General features: G+C 39.4%; 1 protein-coding gene across 2 annotated transcripts in view; it reads right to left on the bottom strand.

Moving 5' to 3' along the window:
• The window catches only part of CBX5 (chromobox 5), a 30,162-nt gene that overhangs the window by 5,778 nt on the left and 2,001 nt on the right, over positions 1-22,383 (bottom strand). The window contains exons 1-3 of one of the 2 annotated variants that reach the window (XM_084879020.1): positions 7,997-8,332; positions 5,744-5,922; positions 1,126-1,312 (exon numbers count right to left, since the gene is read on the bottom strand). In XM_084879020.1, coding sequence (XP_084735146.1) covers positions 1,126-1,312; positions 5,744-5,880 — 324 coding nt within the window. In that variant the 5' untranslated portion in view covers positions 5,881-5,922; positions 7,997-8,332. Of the gene's footprint in view, positions 1-1,125; positions 1,313-5,743; positions 5,923-7,996; positions 8,333-22,383 lie in introns of those variants that run through there. The other variant, XM_084879019.1, reaches the window with a different exon arrangement.

Here is a 22,383-nt window from a genome sequence, read left to right as displayed (position 1 = left end):
ACAGGGATCCAAGTAGAATGAAGATAAATGGGGATGCTTATGACAGTGATGCTAGAAGATTCAGAAGCAGACTTATGCTTTTATTTTATTAAACTTTAAGGGTATGATACATCCTTCACCACAAAACGCTTCACGACCTTGAAATAAAGGAAAGGAGTGGAAGCTTGAAGGGGAATATATATATATATATATATGTGTATGTATGTATGTATGTATGTGTATGTATATGTGTGTGCACTCATGGAAAAGCATAGATGAAAAAAAGAGGCAATAACACTGCTCATGCTGGTAACTTGAGATCTAAAGCAGATGAATAAAACCAAAATTTTATAAACAGACTTTCCAAACTGAAAAATATTTCAAAAAAGAGATGAAGCCCTGGACAGTGTGGCTCAGTGGCTGGAGCATTATCTCATGCACCAAAAGGTCGTGGGCTCAGTCTCCGATTGGGGCATAAACCTACATTGCGGGTTTGATCCCTGGCCTGAGTCAAGGTGCAGCCAATTGATGCTTCTCTCTCATATTGATGTCTCTCTATCTCCCTCTTCCCCAACTTCTCTTCTCTCTTTCTCTAAAAAAAGAACATATCCTTGAGTGAGCAAGGGTTAAAAAAAATATATATGAAATTAATTTCTTATGTAAAGTATATAAAAATAAGATAAAAAGAGAATATACATGTCAATGAACTATATACTTTAAAATGGTTAATTGTATATATGTGAATTTCATGTCAATGAAAAAAAAAAGAATATAAAGGATTGAAAATAAGGGGCTATCTTTGGAACAAAAGAAAAAAGGAAGTGGTAAATGTTTTAAAGCCCCTTTCTATCCTTAAAATTCACCAAAAAGCCTTCCTCTCTAAGAGAGCTTAGCTTTCTTTAAAGAAGACAGAGAGTGGCTGAATGTTTTATAAGGATTTAATTCAATGTACATGTATTACATTTCTCATCCAGCCAGGAGAGGGCGCTGTAGTTAATCAACATACTGGAAGCTCTTTTGTTCAACAATTTTACCTTGAAGGCCATCTTTAGAACAGAAATAAACAAAATAAGGCTTCTTTGGGGGGTGGGGGAGCACAGGGGTGCAGAAGAATAGTTCGTGGGAAAAGGGGGAAAGAAAACTTACCTCTCTCTTTTTTTTGGATTTGATATCATCAGTACTGTTTGAGAAACTGGATTTCCTCTTGTTAGTTTCTGACTTCTCCCTGGGTTTGTTATTTTCACCCTCCTTCATCTTCTTATACTTTTTCATAAACTCAGAAATTAGCTCAGGGCAATCCAAATTTTTCTCAGGTTCCCAAGTATTGTGCTCCCTGGGCAAGAAGAACAGAGAAAAGAATCAGGGGGGCGGGGTTGGGGGAGAGGGGTGGGATCTAATGCCTTAGTTTAAAAAGGACAAGTAGACAAAAGGGAAAGAGACCTTAAAGGAACAAATTTAATCCTAGGAATCTATCCAAGAAAAATGAAAAAATTATATATTCACAAAAAAACTTATACACAATTATTTATAACAGCATTTTAATGGCCAAAAGTTAAAGACAATTAAAATGTCCAAGAACTGGTGAATGGATAAACAAAATCTGGTATACCTATACAATGGACTTCCATCCAACAGCAAAAAGGAACACAATACTAATTAATACACGCTACAACAGGGAAGAACCAAACATCAAAAATATTATCTAAATGAAAGAAACCAGATATTGTCTGATTCCATTTGTATGAAATGTCTAGGAAAGACAACTTGAGAGACATTTGAAAGAAAGCAGATCAGTGGTTCCCTGATGCTGGTGTCTGGGTCTTAGGATTAACTAGATATGGGCTCAAGGAAATTTGGAGAGGTATTGAAAATTTTCTAAAATTGGAGTGTTGGGATGGTACACAACTCTATAAATTTGCTAAATATAAAATTCATGAATCATACATTTTCAATGAATGACTTTTACAGACTGTAAATGATACCTCAATAAAGGTGTTAAAAACTCAAAAATTAACTCTGTAAGTAGCAAAATAATATGATTTCATACATGCAATCATCTATGCAAATTCTGAGAGGACAATCTAATAAATCACACAGGACCCCCCCCCCCAAATATGTTACTTATATCTTGAAAGAAATGTCAACAAAATTATTGAAGGATTGGAAATCGTTATTCAGAAAAAAAGGCAGTTTCAATCATTAGAATATAGACAAACCATAAGAAGGTTCAGAAATAGGAATTGGAGTGCATTAATTCAATGGTCTGGATTCAAGTCTACTGTTACTAGTCAGTCAAAAATATATTATTATAGCCCTAGCTGGTTTGGTTCAGTGGATAGAGCGTTAGCCTGTGAACTGAAAGGTCCCAGGTTCGATTCCCGTCAAAGGCACATGCCTGGGTTGTGGGCTCAATCCCAAGTGGGGGACTTGCAGGAGGCAGCTGATCCATGATTCTCTCTCATCATGGATGTTTCTATCTCTCTCTCTTCCTTCCTCTCTGAAATCAATCATTATGTGTGTGTGTGTGTGTGTGTGTGTGTGTATATATATATATATATATATATATGTAATATTAATAAGCAAAATAAACAAACCCAAGCTGAATAATTGGGTCTAATTAAACTTGGAGCAAGGGAGTCCCATTGGGTTATATAGAAAAGACTAGTTTATATTAAGATATATCTGTAAATGTATCAGAGAAGCAGTTCCTACAATGCCTTCATTGACTTGGGAACATTTTTATTTTATGTACTATCCATTTTAGATATTCTATTGTTTTTTAAATAAGGCATTTTTAGGTAGGAATGGTTTGAACACATGACATAACTTGACTCAGGTAAGAAGCAGAACGATGAAAAAAATCTGAGATATTTCTCTAGACTTAAAACAACTTTTTGCAGTGATGTGGCTCAGTAGTTGAGTGTCGACCTATGAACCAGGAGGTCATGTTTAAATTCTCAATCAGGGCAAATGCCTAGATTGTGGGCTTGATCCCCAGTGTGGGGTGTGTAGGAGGTAGCCAATCAATGATTCTTTCTCATCATTGATGTTTCTCTCTCTCTCTCTACTTCTCCCTTCTCTCTGAAATAAATTTAAAAAATATATTTTAAAAAAGACATTTGCAACAACTTTAACATGACACAGAAATATCTGTGGCTGCTATTAACGACAAAGTCACGAGTATTTCTAATTAAAAAAACACACACAACAATGAGACAAAATTTACTTTTAAATCATTTAAGCTAAAACTAGAAAAGGCACTTGTTCATAGCTCCTTTTCATCCAAAAAAGATTCTGTACACAATGGCCTTCCCCATATCCGTAGACCAGATAGTTTACTACCCCAGAAAATTAAGGTTCCAAAATCAAGAGGCATGCCAACACTTGATGTAGGGGTAGGAGAATCTCTGTTCACGGCATGAAAGGCCAGTCTTATAATGGGATTATCCCTTTTCTTATCATATTGATAATGCTGTTTCTACATCAAGCAAGGAAGAATCTGACCACTGCTTCTCAAGCAGTAGGCCTTTAGTTGTAGACAATGCTAAAGAGGCAAAATTAATAAAATCCTGGGCATTTCTGACAAAGGACAAATGCTTAATCTGTCTAACCCAAGCCTTGTCTTTTCCTTTTCTATCTTTCTTTAGAAATATGAGGGTATATTCTGGTTGTTGTGTTACCTACCTTTATAGTGCTCTATGTGATAGAGATGCTAAGCATCCTAAAATGCACAAACTATCTCGCTTAAAACAGTGCTCAAGATAAGAAACTTTGATTCATGTAATAACCTTATGTTCCAAAGGCTCCTGATTCACAGCTTTGTCCAAGGGTACGTGAAAACATTGAATCTTTTAGGATATTTAAGTCTTACACTTTAAAGCTGTGATGTTCAATATGGTAGCTACTAGTCACATGTGACATAAAATGTAAAATATACATCAGATTTTGAAGACTTCATATGAAAAAATAATGTAAAACATTTCAAATTTAAATTATTGTTGAAATAGCATTTTTATATTGTATTAAATAAAATATATTATTAAAATTAATTTCACTTTTCTTTTATGTGGCCACCAAAATATTTAAAATTACTCATGTGGTTTGTATTATATTTCTACTGGATAACACCACCCTAAGGAGCCTAAACCATTTCCTATCAGTTCACTGGAGTTCTGAGAAATCTATTCTTTATTATCAGGCATCTGAGAAAAGAATTAATGAACAATTGAGGCAAAATGCCTAATGATTACATAGCTTCACACATTTCACCTTTCATGCTTCAATGTATTTAGTTCTATTTATTCCAAAGAAAAGAATAACTTACTTTAGTACTTCAGCATAAAACCAGTTACTGCCTAACAGGCCTTCTGGCCATCACTTTAGTATCATCCTTAAAGCTGACTTAGACAGAAGGTTTCTAACTGGGTATTTTTCTTTTTTTAAAATATATTTTTATTGATTTCAGAGAGGAAGGGAAAGGGAGAGATAGAAACATCAATGATGAGAAGAACCATCAATAGGCTGCCTCTGCGCAACCTGGGCATGTGCCCCAAACCATGACCTTCTGCTCCATAGGTTGGCACTCAACCACTGAGCCATGCCAGGCGGGCATATGGGCATTTTTAAAAAGTAGAATGATAGGTAAAGCAATAGATGGATAGGTTACATTAAAATGTTTATTGCAGTTGCCCTGACTGGTTTGGCTCAGAGCGTTGGCCTGTGGATCCCCAGTGGGGGGGCATGCAAGAGGCAACCGATCAATGATTCTCTCTCATCATTGATGTTTCTATCTCTCTCTCCCTCTCCCTTCCTCTCTGAAAAAAAAAAAAAAAAAAAAAAAATTTTTAATTATAAAAAATGTTAATTATAGAAACTAGATGTTATGTATCTGAGTGTTCACTCAATTTCTTTGAACTCACTGTACATCTGAAATTTTCAAAAATAAATACTTGAGGGTGGGGGTGTGGTGAGGGGCCAACACCTGGGACTGTGGCCTCATATATGACAGCATCATCCCAATATGCCAAGGTTATAGGTGTCATCCCCAGTTAGGGCACATACAAAAGTCACTCAATGAATGCATAAATAAATAGAATAACAAATCGGTGCCCCCTTTCTCTCTCTAAAATCATTTTTTTTAAAAATCAAGTAACAGTAGAACTGGAAGGAACATCAAAAAAAAGATAAAAATTAAAAAGAAAGATAAGTGCTTCATCCTGGGACAGTTCTGAGATCCAGGGGTCCTTTTGGAAAGCTCTGGGCTGTAGGATCCACGATGATGACTATTTCTTTAACATACGTGTTTGAGCTTAGTTATATCCAAAAGAATAGTAACAGCAACAGTTTCTGCTTACACTGAGCTTATGTATCAGGCTCTGTATATCTACCCAACATCTCTATTACAACTATTATTTCTTATCCCTATTTTACTGCGAAGAAGAAAAAAAAATTAAGGAACTTAACCAAGGTCACCCAGCTCCTCTCATTGTAAGGGGTGGCATAGGAATATGAACCGAGGCATCCTGGCTCCCAAGACTACGTCCCTAACCAATTCACTATACTGCCCCTCTCAGAGGCATTATCATTAGAATACCAGCTCCAAAGAAGGGGAAGACTTTATTTAGCTTATTGCTGCGTCTTCTGACTCTTAGGAAGGAGTGCAGGGGGGGTGGGGAAGAAAAAGACAAAGTGGTGGTGGTTCACGGGAAATAAACCAAAGGTGTCTATCTCTGCAGAGTCCTGTGGCCTGCGAGAAGGCACTTACTCAGAAAAGCCTTTCCACTTCAGTAGATATTCCACTTGCCCCTTAACCACACGCCTATCTAGCACCTTCTCCACGACGTATTCCTCCTCATCCTCTGAAGAAGAACTGTCCGCTGTTCGCTTGGTTTTCTTTCCCATGTCGCACGCTGTTCCACCTAAAGGACTAAGGCCACTAGGTTCCTGCAAAGGGGAAGGACATAACGGTCAGAATCCACGTGAGGAGTTAAAATTGTCTCTTCTTTTTAAAATCCTCACCTGAGGATACGTTTATTGATTTTAGTGAGGGGGTAGGGGTGAGAGAGAGAAAGAAACATCAGCTAGTTGCCAGGCCAGTGTGGCTCCGTTGTTGAGCATCGACCCATGAACCGGGAGGTCACGGTTCAATTCTTCATTAGGACGCACGTCCGGGTTGCAGGCTCGATCCCCAGTAGGGGGCCTGCAGGATCAATGATTCTCTCTTCATTAATGTTTCTATCTCACTCTTCTTCTCCCTTCCTCTCTCTGAAATCAATAAAAACATTTCCAAAAACCAAGACATCAACATTCGATTGTTTCCTATACCCTCCCCAGGGATTAAACCACAACTTAGGTATGTGCCCTGACAGGGAATCGAGCCTGAAATATTTTTGGTGCATAGGACAATGCTCCAACCTACTGAGCCACCCAGCCAGGTTTCTCATCCTTTAAAGCCGGCCCTATCCTCAGGGAGGCCCTCCTACACTGCTGTGCCTTACGCTAGACTCCCATTACAACCGAGCACCGGGAGCAGAGAAGGCAAAGGCCAGGACAAGTTTCTGTCTCTTCTCGATGAGATACAAAGGCAATAACACAACTGCCCGTTACCCTTCGCTCGGGCCTTGAAGCATTCCACATACGAACCCTAAGAATTTAATAAAAAATGGGTCTAATCCCCGTTTTCCAAACCACAACTTTCTCTTCAACTAACAGGACCCAGAGTAGACAGCACAAGTGTCTAACTCTAATTTCAGATTCCAAAAGACAAGTAGTGTGGTATGCCTCTCCTGGCTACTTCGGTAATTGTCTACAAGCCAGAAACTAAAATAGAAAGGCGGAAAACCTGCAGTTAAAAGAATCATGATAGCTAGAACCTTTCCCTCTATAGCAAATAAGGTTCCTTATAAAAATGAAAAAAGAAAAGCCACCAATGTAACTTTCTGCTCTGAGCGTCTTGACTGGTCAGGCTCTTGGCAGCAGAGAAAGGCCTGCGCGGCGTCTCTCACCACATTTTCCGAGACTCGGTACATTTCCCTTAAACAAATTGAGCTTGTCTCTTTGGGCATCCATCAGCTCACAATAGCAAGACTGACATCTCAAACACACTATGCCTCCTTTTTCATTTTCATCCGGGGATGGGAGGGAGGAGGAAAAAATGTTGAGTCCTAAAAATCAAAATCAGTCATTGGGTTGCTCAGTAATTCTCAACGCTCAACTAATACAAATAGTTCGGAGGTACCGCTCCTCTTGAGTTGGCTCCAGGCCAAAGAAAGAGGAGGAGGAAAGAGAAGTCTGGCCCCAGCCTCACATCAACATGAAGCCTCAAAACACAGAGGAACCATTCACTGGCCCACGGAGGGCTGAAGGCAACACAAATGGAAATTGAGTTAAGCTCAGAAATATGCACAGCCAGGGGGTACTCAGCAGAGAACCTCGTTTTTTTAAATTCCCACGTTGTTACCATGATCATGTTTAAGAATGCTTCTTTAACCATGCTAAATGGTGCCTACAGTCCGGATTATAAATTAGCAGGCATTGTTTTCTTAGCTGAACTCCATATTTACCTTTAAAGATTTTTTTCAGCAATCTCTATAAAAATATTTCCATCTTGACCAGACCATTCCCAGAATTCGGGAAGGTCACTACTAATCTCAGAATTTTGTTCAGGCCAAATAGCGTAAAAAGTTGCATTTAATTTACTTCAAATAGCAAAATGTAAGAAATTATTCCAAGAATAAATAGTTGGACACCATATCTTCAGAACTTGCTAGCAATAGGTCTGCCCACAAAAAAAAAAACACAAAACCTGTCTTGTAATAAAACTAAGTTTTCATTGAAATAGTTTATTTGGAAGAGGAGGTGAACGGGAAAATGTAAGGATAGGGCTTCAAAATAATTTTTCAGCCTCAAGAGAGAAAAAATCTGATTTGATTTATTTAAAATTAAAATAGCCTCCGACCTCACCAGAGACAGGAAATGTCATATTCCAGGGAGAGTACCCCACCCCACCCCCACTCACCTTGGAATTTCCGGGAGCTGAGCAGTTCAGAGCGCTGGGTTAAAAGCAGCCCGGGGTTGGATGCATGCAGTGAAGCATTGTGGCCATGGCCTCCCCAGCCTCACGAGGGAAAACGAGGATTTACATATGTGTTCTTCAGTTTGAGGGAGAAAAGGGGGAAATCTCCCTTTGTCAATTCATGCAGAAGGGGCTCCCCGAAGGGAGCAGACGAAAGGGGGCTCTCTCCTTTACCTACCGGATCGCCCCACTTCTTCCTTTCCCTGCGGGCTAGCAGGAGGGCCTCCCCTCCCAGATCTGGGGCTTGGCGGGCTGGCAGCTCCCCCGCCCCCACCCAGCTGCCCGGGCGCCACTGCGCAGCTGTCCCAGTCCGTTGCCATGGCAACTGGCAGCAGCACTAGACCGAGAGGGGGAGAGGCAAACTGAAAAGTTGAAAGCCTTAACTTTCCTTTCCGGTGAAGGCCGGCCGAGGAAACTGGAAGGCACCTACCGTGGCCTCAAGGGCTCAAGGGAACTGGTTCTTGGGTTTTAAATCCAAAAGTTGTGCTTATTCCTAAAACCACTGGGAATGAATCAATAGCATTTTCAGGTCTTCTAACAGGATTATAGCTCAACTGGAAGGGGGAAGGGAAAGGCCAGGTTCCTCTACAACAGGATCAGTGCGAACCACCCATCCCTAATCCAGCCACCAGAAGCACTTCACGGGGCCTCTCCTACCATCTGTCACTGCAGCTAATTAAAATTGCTTGGGGGGAGGAGGGGGGGAGATAACACAAAAATGGGAAGGAGCGTATTTGGGATACTATATAACTGTCCTTCTCTGATAGATTACTAGATACAGAAACAGAACCCAGAGCCTTGAAACACTACCGAAGAACTTTTCAGCTGAAATTAGGTAGAAAAAATACTTAATCCTTAAGTACTTTTAAAAAAGCGTAGGGGAGAGCAGTCCAACCCAATCATTACTGTTAAAACCGCTTCTCATAATGTTCTTGCAATGTTATATAGCAAATTTAAAAATGATTACTACCCATCCAAAATATATATAACTAAAAACTATATAGTTATCAATAATCCTTATACTTGAGAAAAGGACTGAGACAAAGAAAAAACACTTAGAAACCTGCAGTCCCATAAATTTGCATTTCTCCTGGTCCCAAAGAACATTTTTTGAGAGCTCCAAAACCCTGCTCTGCTTTATAGATACTTGTCTTTAGAGCCAGAAGTGGCTGCCGAAGGGCAGTTATAAAGAAGGAACAATAAAATTAAAAAAAATCAACCTGAGGAAAAAGCAGAGAATGGTGACTATTTTAGTTATAAAACAGAAGAAATTATAGGGTATGACAGCAAAGCAGACAAGTTTTCAACTACAGATTTTCTCAACTTTGAAGAAACCATCATGATATCAGAGTAAAAGTTACCTTTTTTAACTTTTCCTAACTTTTTTTTTTTAACTTCCGCAGCTAAGGGATGACAAGAAAAATAGTCCAAGATGTTCTAAATTAAAATTACAGAGTTAAAGAAAGAGAACGTTATAGCTGTGGACCCAGTCTGAGAAAAAACTTCTCACATTTCCTATGTATCCGTTGGAATTTAGTATTAGTTTCCAGGTGGCTATTTCTGTGATTATCCAAACGGGAAAAGCCAGGTGCAACAGAATCCCAGGAACCTTTGCATTTTATTTACACAGGAAGTTTCCATCTACTGCCCACGCCATCACAAGGAGACATTTCTTTTTTCTTTTTTAAAAAATATATTTTATTGATTTTTTACAGAGAGGAGGAGAGAGGGATAGAGAGCTAGAAATGTCGATGAGAGAGAAACATCGATCAGCTGCTTCCTGCACACCCCCCACTGGGGATGTGCCCGCAACCAAGGTACATGCCCTTAAACGGAATCGACCCGGGACCCTTCAGTCCGCAGACCGACGCTCTATCCACTGAGCCAAACCGGTTTCGGCTCAAGGAGACATTTCTTCCTTAAGGCCTCTACTGTGCCCAGCCCAGAACCAGTCCTGCTTCACCTTCTCCCATCCCCTTTGTCTACAGCTAATGCAAACCCTTTCAAAACAATTACATCTTTCTCCTCCCTGATGTATAAAAACGCTTGCAAAACTCCAGGACAACAGACATGTTGTCTCTCCTACCTAGCCATGCTGCTGGTGGGTAGACTCCATGCCAAGACCGGTCTTTTTTTTTTTTTTTTTGCTAGCAAATAAACCCCTTAAAAAAAAAACAAAAAAAAAAAAAAAAAACTTGCTTTAGTGGAAACTAAATTTTTTTGTTTAACTGGTATATGAAAATAAATGTCAAGGAATTATCAGTGTTCTGATTCTGTGATTAACTTGCCGAGTGTGATCTTGAGTAAATAAATTTTCAATCTAATCCCAGAATCACTAAAATGGGCCAAATAAATCCCACCGCCTACCTCCTAGGGAAAGAGTGAGTTTATGTTGAAACCAAAGAGCTGTTCAGTCTCCTAAAGAGAAGCTTTCGTAAAAATATTATAGGGCCGAATGCAACAGCAGCAGGAAATATGACCTTCCAAATTCCTAAGCCATTAAACCGTATCACATATGCAGTAACTCCTGCAGTTCGACATGTTAGACAGCAAGAAAGGAGGAACGGTGTCCCTGTTAATTAGGCAATGGTAAACTAATAAGCCTTCCGAGAACGGGCAGGTCTGTTCTCTCTCAAGGATAAAATACCTATTCTTATGCTTTAAAACTCAGAAAAGCATAGGAGATGGCAGAATGAAAAGACTAATAGTAATTCTGTGAAGGGATAAAGGACAGGAAAGATTAACCCTTTAGCAACACTGTCCTTTCGGGGAGGGGGAGTGAATTCAAGGAGGAAAGGGACAAAAATGTTCTGGAGTCCACCCTTTTCCCTAAAACAGCAAGGAATAGCGCCAGATCAACTTCCTCCTTCCCACTCCTAAGACCTGCCTAAAGGGCGCGCGGCTGAAGTCCCTTATTCTTTGGGAAATGGGTTTTGTAACAGCTGACAAATCAAATTGGGCCTGATGCCAGGAGTCAGAGTCCAACCATAATATTCGGTAAAGAATGGCATGCAATTGTCTTGTAAATCTCCTGGACAGTCACAGATCAGAAGCTGGCAAGGATGACGACATAGTTCTGATGGAATGTGTCTTATCTTAACCTTGAAGTTACAGATCTGCTCAGGAGCAGCAGTAAGAAATGAGAAATGCACCCAGACATCGGAGGGGACATAATTCTCTTTTTAGACAGTGCGACCCAGTGTATTAGGGTCAAATGAAACACAAAGCCAGACAGACAATTTAAGGGCTAGAGCCGGGACCAGATAAAGCATCAGGACTGGTGGTTCAAGCTGAGCTTGGGAGGAGGGAGCGATCCCAGGATGAGAAATGAGACATGGCTGGCAGGATGATGGAGTGATTATGGTAGAACCCCAATACCATGCAGGAGGAAGAGAGGATAAGCCTCTGAATGCAACCTTATCCTTGTGGAAATCTCCATGGGAAGGGGTGAGTAGCTTCTCAGATTTCTAGTCTTACAGGCATAACAGTTCTCACCCCTTTCTGGAATATACACAGGAACTCTCTGTTAAAGATATCAGCATCTACACATAGACTCCGGCAACTTAACTGCGCATAAGGGTACAAGAAAAGAGCAGGCCCACCAACCCTTTATTTCAATGATACACGGCAAATTCACCTTACAGGCCTCTCGATGTCAGGGAAAAAGACACCTAAACCAGGGATGTAGTGAGAGTCAGCCTTGGAAAAACATCAAAGAGCACTAAAGTCAGGCACAGTCAGAATCCACATTCCGCGTTGATAACAGAAGACATCTTTAACAGATGAATCTTCCAGGGGGGAAAAAAGGAGGTCATGTGGGGTGGAGAGTGAGGAGGTGAGGCAGAAAGAGAGGAACAAAAAATCCCCACGTTACAAGGATAAAAGGAAAAATGTGTTAAAACTGCCAATCCCCAGAAATTAAAGAGGAAAGCTAGGGAAATCCAGAACAGATGATGGTTACCATTTGCATTAACCAATCAATCCTGAAACCACAGAACCACCCACATTGGGTCTCTGATAGGGGTCTGCTCGGAATAGTTCAGGCTCTCCTCTAGTCCCTCTTCAACACTGCCTGTTTTGGCGGCTTTTCTTAGAGCTTGGTGTAGCAAATTTTATTTTCATCACTACTTACAATCAAAGGGATATACTGTATAAACACACACAGTATGTATGTATGTATATATCACAATTCTAAAGCTTTCTCTAGGCTTTTTGTGTATTATTTAAAAAGTTATGAAAAATAGCCGAAACCGGTTTGGCTCAGTGGTAGAGCATCAGTCCCAGGTTCGATTCCGGTCAAGGGCATGTACATTGGTTGCGGGGCATATCCCCAGTAGGGGGGTGTGCAAGAGGCAGCTGGTCGATGTTTCTCTCTCATCGACATTTCTAGCTATCTCTCTTCCTTCCACTCTGTAAAAAATCAATAAAATCTATTTTTTTTAAAGTTATGAAAAATATCTGATGCCCTAGCCAGTTTGGCCTGCAGACCGAAGTGTCCCACGTTTGATTCCGGTCAAGGGCACATGCCGGGGCTGTGGGCTCAATTCCCCATAGCGGGTATGTAGGAGGCAACTGATCAGTGATTCTCTCTCATTGATATTTCTATCTCTCTCCCCCTCTCCCTTCCTCTCTGAAATCAATAAAAAGTATTTTTTTTAAATTAGAAGAAAAAAAGAAAAAGCACTGGTAAGTTGCCTCACTGAACTACTCACTTAACTATTTGAAGGTGGTAGTCAGATCAAATGTTAAAATGCATAATCATTGAGCTCTCTCTTCATTTTAGAGTTCAATACAAATTCTATAAGTCTAACAAGGCAAAATCCTCCAGAAAAAAAGGGGGAAAAAAAGCCATTCTAAAGAGTAGGGTAGGTTGAGGGCATATGCAAAGCTCCCTACCATATGTATTAATTAAATATGCCACTGATGGGGGACTCTAGGAGGCCCAGCCTTAAGAAATCCCCATCTCTCCTCTAAGGCCCTTGGGGAAGGCCAGTGGCTTAGGTAAAGATGATATTGTCAGCTATAACAGTCTTCGAAGCGTCCTCCATTCAGCCTTATTGTGACAAAACAGATGAAAAGGAACCAAATTTATAAAACTATTTTAATCAGGTTATGTTCTTTGCTATTTAGGATCTATAAGTACAAGTGGTTTTAGGTTTGTAACGCATACTGCATAAAACTAAAATACCCTCCATAAAGACGTTTCCTTCCACTAGATTTATGATTTCCAAAGTATCAGCCATGTGGCATTTTGACAAAAACACAGCAGAGATGCACATTACAGCTGTCCTGGTGATCTCAGGTTTTGTTAAATGGGCTGATAACTACCAATCCACCTCCACCAAAAGCCCATGAGTTCCCAATTCGAAAGGAGTTAAAAGCTTTTTAAGAGACTGGATTAGAAAAGAGTTGAGAAAAGATTAACTGTCGTCATTAACACCCCTCTCATTAACAAGTCAGATTCAGACAACACAAACTTTATTAACAGTAGGAGGAAATGTTCTCCCTTTGGCTAGCACAGGTCCAGTTTGCGATCCTTTAAAATCAGGCCAAGGCACTGCTTCAACAAGTCACAGAATGATTCTGAGGCCACGCGCTCTGCTTGTTGATTATCCAGGCATCGTGTTCCACTGAGTAAGGGAATAAAGGGCCTTTTTCTTTTAGATTAAAACTTATACATCAAAAATAGAGATAAAGGCTGCCTTATAAATTCTATTTGGCTGCACTGTCCTCCAAAATCTGAGCCCCATTAAAAAATATAAATGAATCTGTACTATAGCAATGTCAAAACTGTTTGAGTTGTAAGTCTGGTTCACTGGTATATTTAGCAGTAGCACACAAATTCTTGATATCTCATTACCAGATCACATTCCCAGAAAATAAAAATTTTATATGGTATTTGTTTCTTTCCTTTATTAAAATCTACTGAATTTCGTCTCTCAAGTGTCAGTCTTTGTTAAATTCAGTTAGGGTGCACTTAAACCATCACAAAGCAAGAGGTTAGATGCCAAGATTTACGGGAAGGTAGGATGCAGCAGCACTATGGGCAAATGTCTTCCAGATGGTACTTTCCAACAGCTCCATCCTTGGAATGTACTGAGCTCATCTCAAAGCACTAGGGCCTCAGGTGGGTGTTAAATCTCACACCCAACCTCTCTTAATTAAATGTGATGATGCATGAACTACATCCTGTTATCTTTCGTAAAGAACCTGGAGATTTCATCATAAACAAATCTTAAGAAAAATGAGTGATAGCCATGTTTGAGTACGCTGCCATGAATCTTCTAGCAGAACGTGTTCACAAAATATGGAAGGGTTAAAAGAAAACTGAAGAGTCCACCCCCAAATAAAATGATGGTCATAAAGCATTTTTCAAACAGCCATAAAACTAAGGCTCTCGTTTGTATAGATTTTAGAATTCAACAGCTTAAGGGTAAAAAGGTCCTTTCAGGTCATTTTAAACAAATCCTCATTTTAAGGAACAGTTTCTACTATGCCAGACAATTTATATTCTCTCATAATCTAAGTTTAGTAAAGACATTCAAGAGATATAAAAATTTGTATAACCATAACTAAAATACCTCTATTTTAACTGTTGAGATGGTATTAGAATTTAAATCATTATGCTAAAATCTGATTAATACATGCTAACAAAAAGGGGAGATTTTATATAATTGGAATAAGAAAGATATGTCAGACTGCAAAATTTCAGGGAGTAAAAGAGAGCACTCATTCAACGTATGGCGTAATTTTGTGCTTTGCCATTACCTTGGTATATTTGCAACATAAAATATATTGAAGTCATAGCCTACAATTTAGATAAATAAAATCAAGCCAGTATTGAACTTTTCGCCATCCCATACAATAGAATCCTTGGCAGCTCCTTGGCCATCTATTATGATCTTGACCAATTTCTCTCTGTGGCAATTTAAAAGCTGTAAAAAAAAAATACATAATGGGTGATGACAGGAGAAACAAACCCACACCAGAAATTATTGAACCTTGTAGGTCTTTGCAAGTATCTATATTGACATTTAAGTATGAGTTACTATGCCACAATATCATAAAAGTGTGTTCTACACTTCAGATATATTGATAGTTAAATGCAAAGGCAGGCCACCACCAGATAAACGACTACAGGGATGGCCAATCTCAGACCACCCAGCTCTTCCACTGAGCAACCTGATCTGTTACTTAAGACAAATAAGATGTTCCTAACTCTTTTTGTCCAGCTTCCAACTACAATCCTGATTCAAATCCTAAAGAGATGATTAATATAATAATTCTGATCCTTGCTCTAAAATTGTTTGCTTGATATTTATTGAGGGCTTATTATGAGTCTAGCCCAGTCTTCAACGCAATGGCTGAGGATTCTAATAGTTTACCCTTGGTTAAGTCAGTGGTTAGCCCTGTCTCCAAAGGTTGTTATTGAAAAACTACTAACGGGATAACTTGTTAACAATGGTAAGATTAGGACCAGGGCCTGGCTGTTGTGGCTCACGTGGTTGAAAGTCATCCTGTGCACCAAAAAGTCACCTGCTTGACTCCAGGTCAGCTTGTATGTATCTTTCTCTCTCCCTTTCCTTTCCCTTCTCTCTAAAATCAATAAAAAACATATTTTTAAAAAATATCAGGACTAGGAATTAGATGTGGGTCCTATTCCAATTAAATCACTGAAAGGTTGAACTGGACAGTTCACTTAACCTGAAGGGTATTCGTTATGTGCCGTCACCTCATCCGTCTGCTTTGTGAGAAAAGTGAAACTAGAAAAACACTTTAAAAATGTAAAGCAAAATAATTTAAATGTCTGATAACAGATGAAAAATAACAAATGCTTTGGTAAGTGTTCCCTCCTCTTACATTTTCCTGAAGATGTTGTGTAGAATTGATATTTCTTCCGTGTCTCTTAAAATTCACCAGTGAAGCCACCTGGACCTGCACTTTCCTCTGTGGGAATGTTTAACTACAAATTCTATTTCCTTAACAGACATAGGGCTGGTGAAGTTCTGTATTGTGCAGTAAGCTTTAGTAGTTCGTCTTTCAAGGAGGTGATTCATTTCATCTCAGACACTGAATGTACTGACATAGTTGTTCATAATATTCCGTTTTAATGTCTGAAGGATCAGTAATGATATTGTCTTCTCTTATTCCTGATACTAGTCATTTGTACCTTTCTTTTTTCCTGGTCAGACTTGGTCTATTAACTTTATTGACCTTCTCAAAATACCCACTTTCTCTACTGTTTTTGTTTTATACTTCAACTCCTTACTGCTTCCTTTGGGTTTAATTTGCTCTTCTGTTTCTAGGTTCTTCAGACAGAAAAATAGGTCACTAACTTTAGACCTTGTTTTTTTAATCCTCACCTAAGGATATTTTTACATTGATTTTTAGAGTGGAAGCGAGAGGGAAAGAGAGAGAAACATAGATGTGAGAGAAACACATCAATTGGTTGCCTCCTGCCTGCACCCTGACAAGGGCCGGATTCAGGGAGGAGCCTACCAGAGATACTTGCCCTTGACCAAATCGAATCCAAAACCCTTCACTCCACTGGCTGAAGCTCTATCCACTGAGCCAAACCAGCTAGGGTAACCTTTTTGCTTTAATTGAAACACTTAATACAATACTATAAATTTCTAAGCATGGTCTTAGTTACATCTCACTAATTTTCATATGTTATCATTTTTATTCAGTTCAAAATATTTTCTAATTTTCTCTGTAATCTCCTCTTTGACCCATGGGTTACTTAGAAGTGTGTAATTGCAGATGTACATATTTCAGCTCTATTGCTTTTTCTTTCATACTAGAGGTCCGGTGCGCGGATCCATGCACTATTGGGGTCCCTCAGCCTGGCCTGTGGGGATTGGGCTGAAACCTTCTCTTTGACATCCCCTGAGGGACCCCAGATTGCGAGAGGGCACAGGCCAGGCTGAGGGACCCCACTGGTGCACGATCAGGGCTGTGGAGAGACTGAAGGAGAACTCCAGGGCATGTCCGGCCCATCTCACCCAGTCCTAATCGGCGGGACCCCAGGAGCAAGCTAACATATCAGTCAGAGCATCTGCCCCCTGGTCAGTGCAGGTCATAGCAACTGGTCTAATGGTCAGACACTTTATTAGGCTTTTATTATATAGGATATTTTGAAGTTTTATTATTAGTTGTGAAAATTTTAGGATTGTTGTGTCATCTTGATGAATTGATCCCTTTATTATCTAACCTAGTATTAGCTATTTCCCTTACTTACCTCATGCTGTTATGGAAAAAGAACAAGAAAACACTTTGGAAAATATACAGGAAGCAGAAGGTAAAATGTTTGATGATAGAAAGTTAAAAATAACTTTAATGAATTTTCTGAACTATCTGTAAGTTTTATCTATGCTTGTCTCCAACTATTCACATAAATGAGGTTTGCTTATGTTTTATCAGATCCTTCGATATAATTTACTGCTGTAAAGTACTGAACAAATTAGCAGTATATTACACTCCACAACTCCATCTGAGGCGAGTCTTACTGATTTGTGCCCTGATGAGAATCAAGGCACATGAAGTTCAAGTATTTGCCTCAGAAACCAAACTTACGAGTTCCCAACCTGTTGGTTGACCTCTTTAGCACAGGGCATTTTATTCCAACATAATTAAATTAGGCCTGCTGGCTCGGATATAAATTTGCTTTATTCTAAGAAATGTAGATTATAATCAGAAAAATACTTGAATTTGGTTCCTCCTCTCCATGAAGAAATAGATGAATGTGTTATAAAACTTGATCCTGAAATAGTCCTTTCAGCAAATAATTCCATGATTTCCAGTGTCCTTCCTAGCAATGAAGCACAATGCAACAGGGACTGAGTGAGTTTGAAGAATCAGACTACATTGAAAAATTCTAAAACTAGGCCCATGACCTAGTTTTATATGGAAAAATCTGTCAGTGTTTAATTTTGACAGACTACTTTTACTAGAAAGGAAATCCAGACTACAAAGTCTACAGCCCCGATTGTCCATTATTCTCTTTTTAGAAAATCACACACAATTAACAGGCTTTTCATCCTGTGTTCATACCCCAGGGACTTGATAACCAGCCAACAACTCAGTCTTCTGTCTCTCAAATCCTAGGCAAGACCACACCACAAAACTACATCGACCCAAAATACTGGATGAGTTTTTTATTTAAAATTATTGACTTCAAAAACTAACTCCTAGACATTTTAGGAGTCACTTCATGGAAGTGTTAGGCCTAGAAGGTTAGTAGCTATCACCTACCCAAATTCTTCCATATAAGATAAAGAAATTAAGGACAAATGGCTCACCCAAGGTTACTATACCAATACTTAGTGGCAGAAATAAGAACCCAGGTTTCCGGAGCCATTTCCCCGCCATTTGCCTCTTTCTTTTGCTGATAGGTAACCTTTTCTTTCTTGAATTAGGTAAAATTTATTTGGATAGGAGTCAGAGACCCAGAGTATACTGATCTGAATGACTCCAAAACAAGATAGGCATGTCCTAATCCCTAGAACTTGTGAATTACTTTATATGTGATTAAAAGATAGGAAAGGAGAATTCTATGGATTACACAGGTGGGCCTTACATGCAATCCATGTACCCGTATAAAAGAGGCAGAAGAAAATGTTAAGACAGAGCAAAGAGAGATGAGACCAGAGGATGAAGCTGAAAATCACCAGAAGCTTAATTTGTTACAGCAGCCACAGATACTAACACACAGGGAGACAAAAAAAAAGAAAAAAGAAAAGAAAAGAAGAAGAAGCAGCAGCTTCAGCAGCAGAAGAAGAAAGAAACCAAATGAAACTAACACAGGGGAAATAAAAACTTTGAAACCATAAATTGAATATATGTAAAACCAATTACTGATACAAAAAAGAAGTGTGCTTCAAGTGACCCAAAGACTGCCGAAAACCTCTAATCCCTCATTTCAAAGGGTAAATGGAGGCAATCATAGGATGCAATTTACCCCAAAATATTGGCAGAATCTGAGCAGACAAAACCAGAAAGGTTTAATATTTACATAGCTGCTAAGAAAAACAGTATAGGTTTCCCCTCAACATGCTCGCTGGTAGAGCTCCTGGACAGACTAAACATAGGCAACAGTTGTCACTGCGGGTGTTCTGCCAACAGAAGTGTAAAGTTGTCATCAGAAATGAATATGTGGCGTCAAGTGGCTTGCAGAAATCCAACAAATCTGCATCTTGGACTCGGCACAAGCCAACTCTTCTCAGGATGACCTGGACTCCTTCCCATTAGTACAATGATCAGCTAAAGCCATCCTCTACAAGGAGCAAAGGAAAATCAAAGTTTACATCAGGAGAAAGAGACAATAAATAGCCCAGAGTCCAAGTTCATGAACAACAATATGTAAATAGCAGCCATAGTGACTGAGTCAGTTACAAGTGATATTTCACACTATAATTTATTAGTTTTTAAAATCACAGCACACAGCTTTAGGCCCAATTTCAGATAAGGTGAATGGAAATAGAAATAGAGCAAGTAGTTGAAACTGGTTTGGCTCAGTGGATAGAGCGTCGGCCTGCGGACTGAAAGATCCCAGGTTGGATTCCAGTCAAGGGCATGTATCTTGGTTGGGGGCACATCCTCAGTGGGGGGTGTGCAGGAGGCAGCTGATCGATATTTCTCTCTCATCGATGTTTCTAGCTCTCTATCCCTCTCCCTTCCTCTCTGTAAAAAAAATCAATAAAATATATTTTAAAAAATAAAATAAAAAAATAGAGCAAGTAAAAGAACGAAAAAGGAAAGAAATGCCTTATCGGGAGTTATGAAATGGGCTATTCCAATAAGATAAATAAATCATGCCATGTGTTTCAATAAAATACTGGACCTCAATAAAGGCAAAGAGTACTTGTCTTCCTCAGAAGTCTTGGTATCCTGGACACCTTTCTCTCTTTTCTAGAGCTACTGTCAGGGCTCTGTAAACCACCAGAACTTTGCTGCAGATATGAAAATCCAATTAGAGGTTATGTAATTTTTTCCCCCTCAGCCATCATTCTGCTTACCTACTGACGGTTTTCAGTAAAGATGTGTTATTTTCCCTTTTAGGTTTGGCTGCAATAGTATGCCTCTAAGGACTGAGCTCAGTGCTTGAAATTTAATTTTTGTAACACAGGCTCAACATTTTGTCTTTAACAACCAAGCCAGGTACTCCAAAGGCAAGGAAAAAAGCCCTGGTTGGGTAGCTTAAATTGGTCAGAGCTTGTTCACCTTTTTATGGCAATGCCCCACCTAAGCATCTCTAAAATCCCGAACCCCCCACTCCATGACATATAATTCTTATTATTCAAAAAGTGAGCTCCTATTCACATGGAGGAAGCCTAAAAGGTCATTAACTTGGTCTAAACAAGCTTCCAAAGAACATGGCATCCATGAAGAAGAAAAATAAAAGAACGAAAGGGCAGTGAAGCACTGAGGAAGAAATCACTAAGAAATTGTTTAAAAAGAAGTGATATGAAAAAATAGTTTCAAAACACAGAAATGCATAAATAGGTCACAATGTTTATACACTGTATATGAGGCCCCTAGAACCATAAGAAATGCACAAATTTCACTATTAACAACTCATTCTCCAACTGTCCCCTTTAAAAATCAAAACTATGTTAGGGCATCCTCGCCATACGCCAATGTTTGATCTCTGGTCAGGGCGCATACAAGCATCAACCGATAAATGCATTAGTGAAAAAACAACTAGATTTTTTTCTCTCCCGCTTCCTTTCTCTCTAAAATAAATAAATAAATTTTGAAGGCAAGGGGGATAAAAGGCCTAAAGTCAGAATTTTCAATGTGATACTCTCAGGACGTCAATAAAAAATGACCCACTGCCCTAGCCGGTTTGGCTCTATCTAGTGGATAGAGCGTCGGCCTGCAGACTGAAGGGTCTTGAGTTCGATTCTAATCAGGGCACATGCCCAGGTTACCGGCTTGATCCCTGTGGGCGGGCGGCATGCAGGAAGCAGCTGATCAATGATTCTCTCTCATCATTGATGTTTCTATCTCTCTCTTCCTTTTTTCTCTTAAATCAATAAAAAAATTTTAAATTACCCACTAAAATTTCCCCATCCGAGAAATGTTCATCAGACATAGTAACCATGACATTGTAAGAGAATTCTCAATAAAACAAGCAATAACTCGAGTTAGAGATGGGAGGAATTCACTCAGAGTAACTTAAGGTGGCATAATTTGGTTACCTATTCTATAGATCAGTTGTTTTTCTTTCTTTAAATTGTAGGTCAGTACACAGCTGTGAAATCAATTCAATAGAAAATGACCTACTTTTTTCCTTTTAATATATTTTATTGATTTTTTACAGAGAGGAAGGGAGAGGGATAGAGAGTCAGAAACATCGATGAGAGAGAAACATCAATCAGCTGCCTCCTGCACACCCCCTATTGGGGATATGCCCACAACCAAGGTACATGCCCTTGGCTGGAATCGAACCCGGGACCCTTCAGTCTGCAGGCTGACGCTATATCCACCGAGTACTGTAGATGCAAAAAATATCAGAGTGTTTGCACATGTATTTGTACAGTGAAATTTGTTTCATTGCGTGCACAGGATCAGAATAAAATGTGTTTCTTATTGAGGAGCAAGGTAAAAAAAATTAGAGACTGACCCAAAAGGTCAGAGGCATAACTCACGTGAAATGCAAGAAGCATCTAAAGCAAGTCTACCTTCTTAGAAAACATATGCGCCATTATTTTTGAAAGGCAAACATAAGATGTAATCAATGACAAAAAAAATTTCATGAATTTTTCCCTTTATCCAATGGAACAATGATCACTCTATATCTGAAGAGATAATCATTAGGATTTTAGTGATCCATTTACCAAAGGCCACTTCCTAAATACTTCTCCCATCTTCTCCCTCAATTTCTAATTGGTAAAAGATTTTGACAAGAAAATCAACTCTAGCACCTGCCATTTTATTTTTTTAATCGCATGAGGATATGTTTTTATTGATTTTAGAGAGAGAAAAACATCGATCCTTTGCCTCCCATACACGACTGGACCAGGGATCAAACCTGCAACCAGTGTATGTGCCCTGACCTGGAATTGTGCAAGGGAGAGAGGATGCCCAACCAACTGAGCCCGGCCAGGGCTAGCATTTGTCATTTCAAATCAATAGTTTTGGTGGAGATTTTGCTCCATACCCCTCAAGACATCTGGCAACATCTGGAGACATTTTGATGGACACAGAAGGGGGTAAGGAGAGGTGAGATGCATTCCTTCAGAAATGTCAACAGTCCTGAGATTGAGAAACCCTCTCCAGACCAAGACTGTTATCTTTTCAAACCTAAAGAAATCACGGAAAGATAC

The sequence above is a fragment of the Pipistrellus hanaki genome (genome assembly GCF_964339955.1).
Source record: "Pipistrellus hanaki genome assembly, chromosome: 3".
NCBI lineage: Eukaryota > Metazoa > Chordata > Mammalia > Chiroptera > Vespertilionidae > Pipistrellus > Pipistrellus hanaki.
Note: the sequence above shows the minus strand (reverse complement) of the source record. Positions and strands in the feature narration are given on the sequence as shown.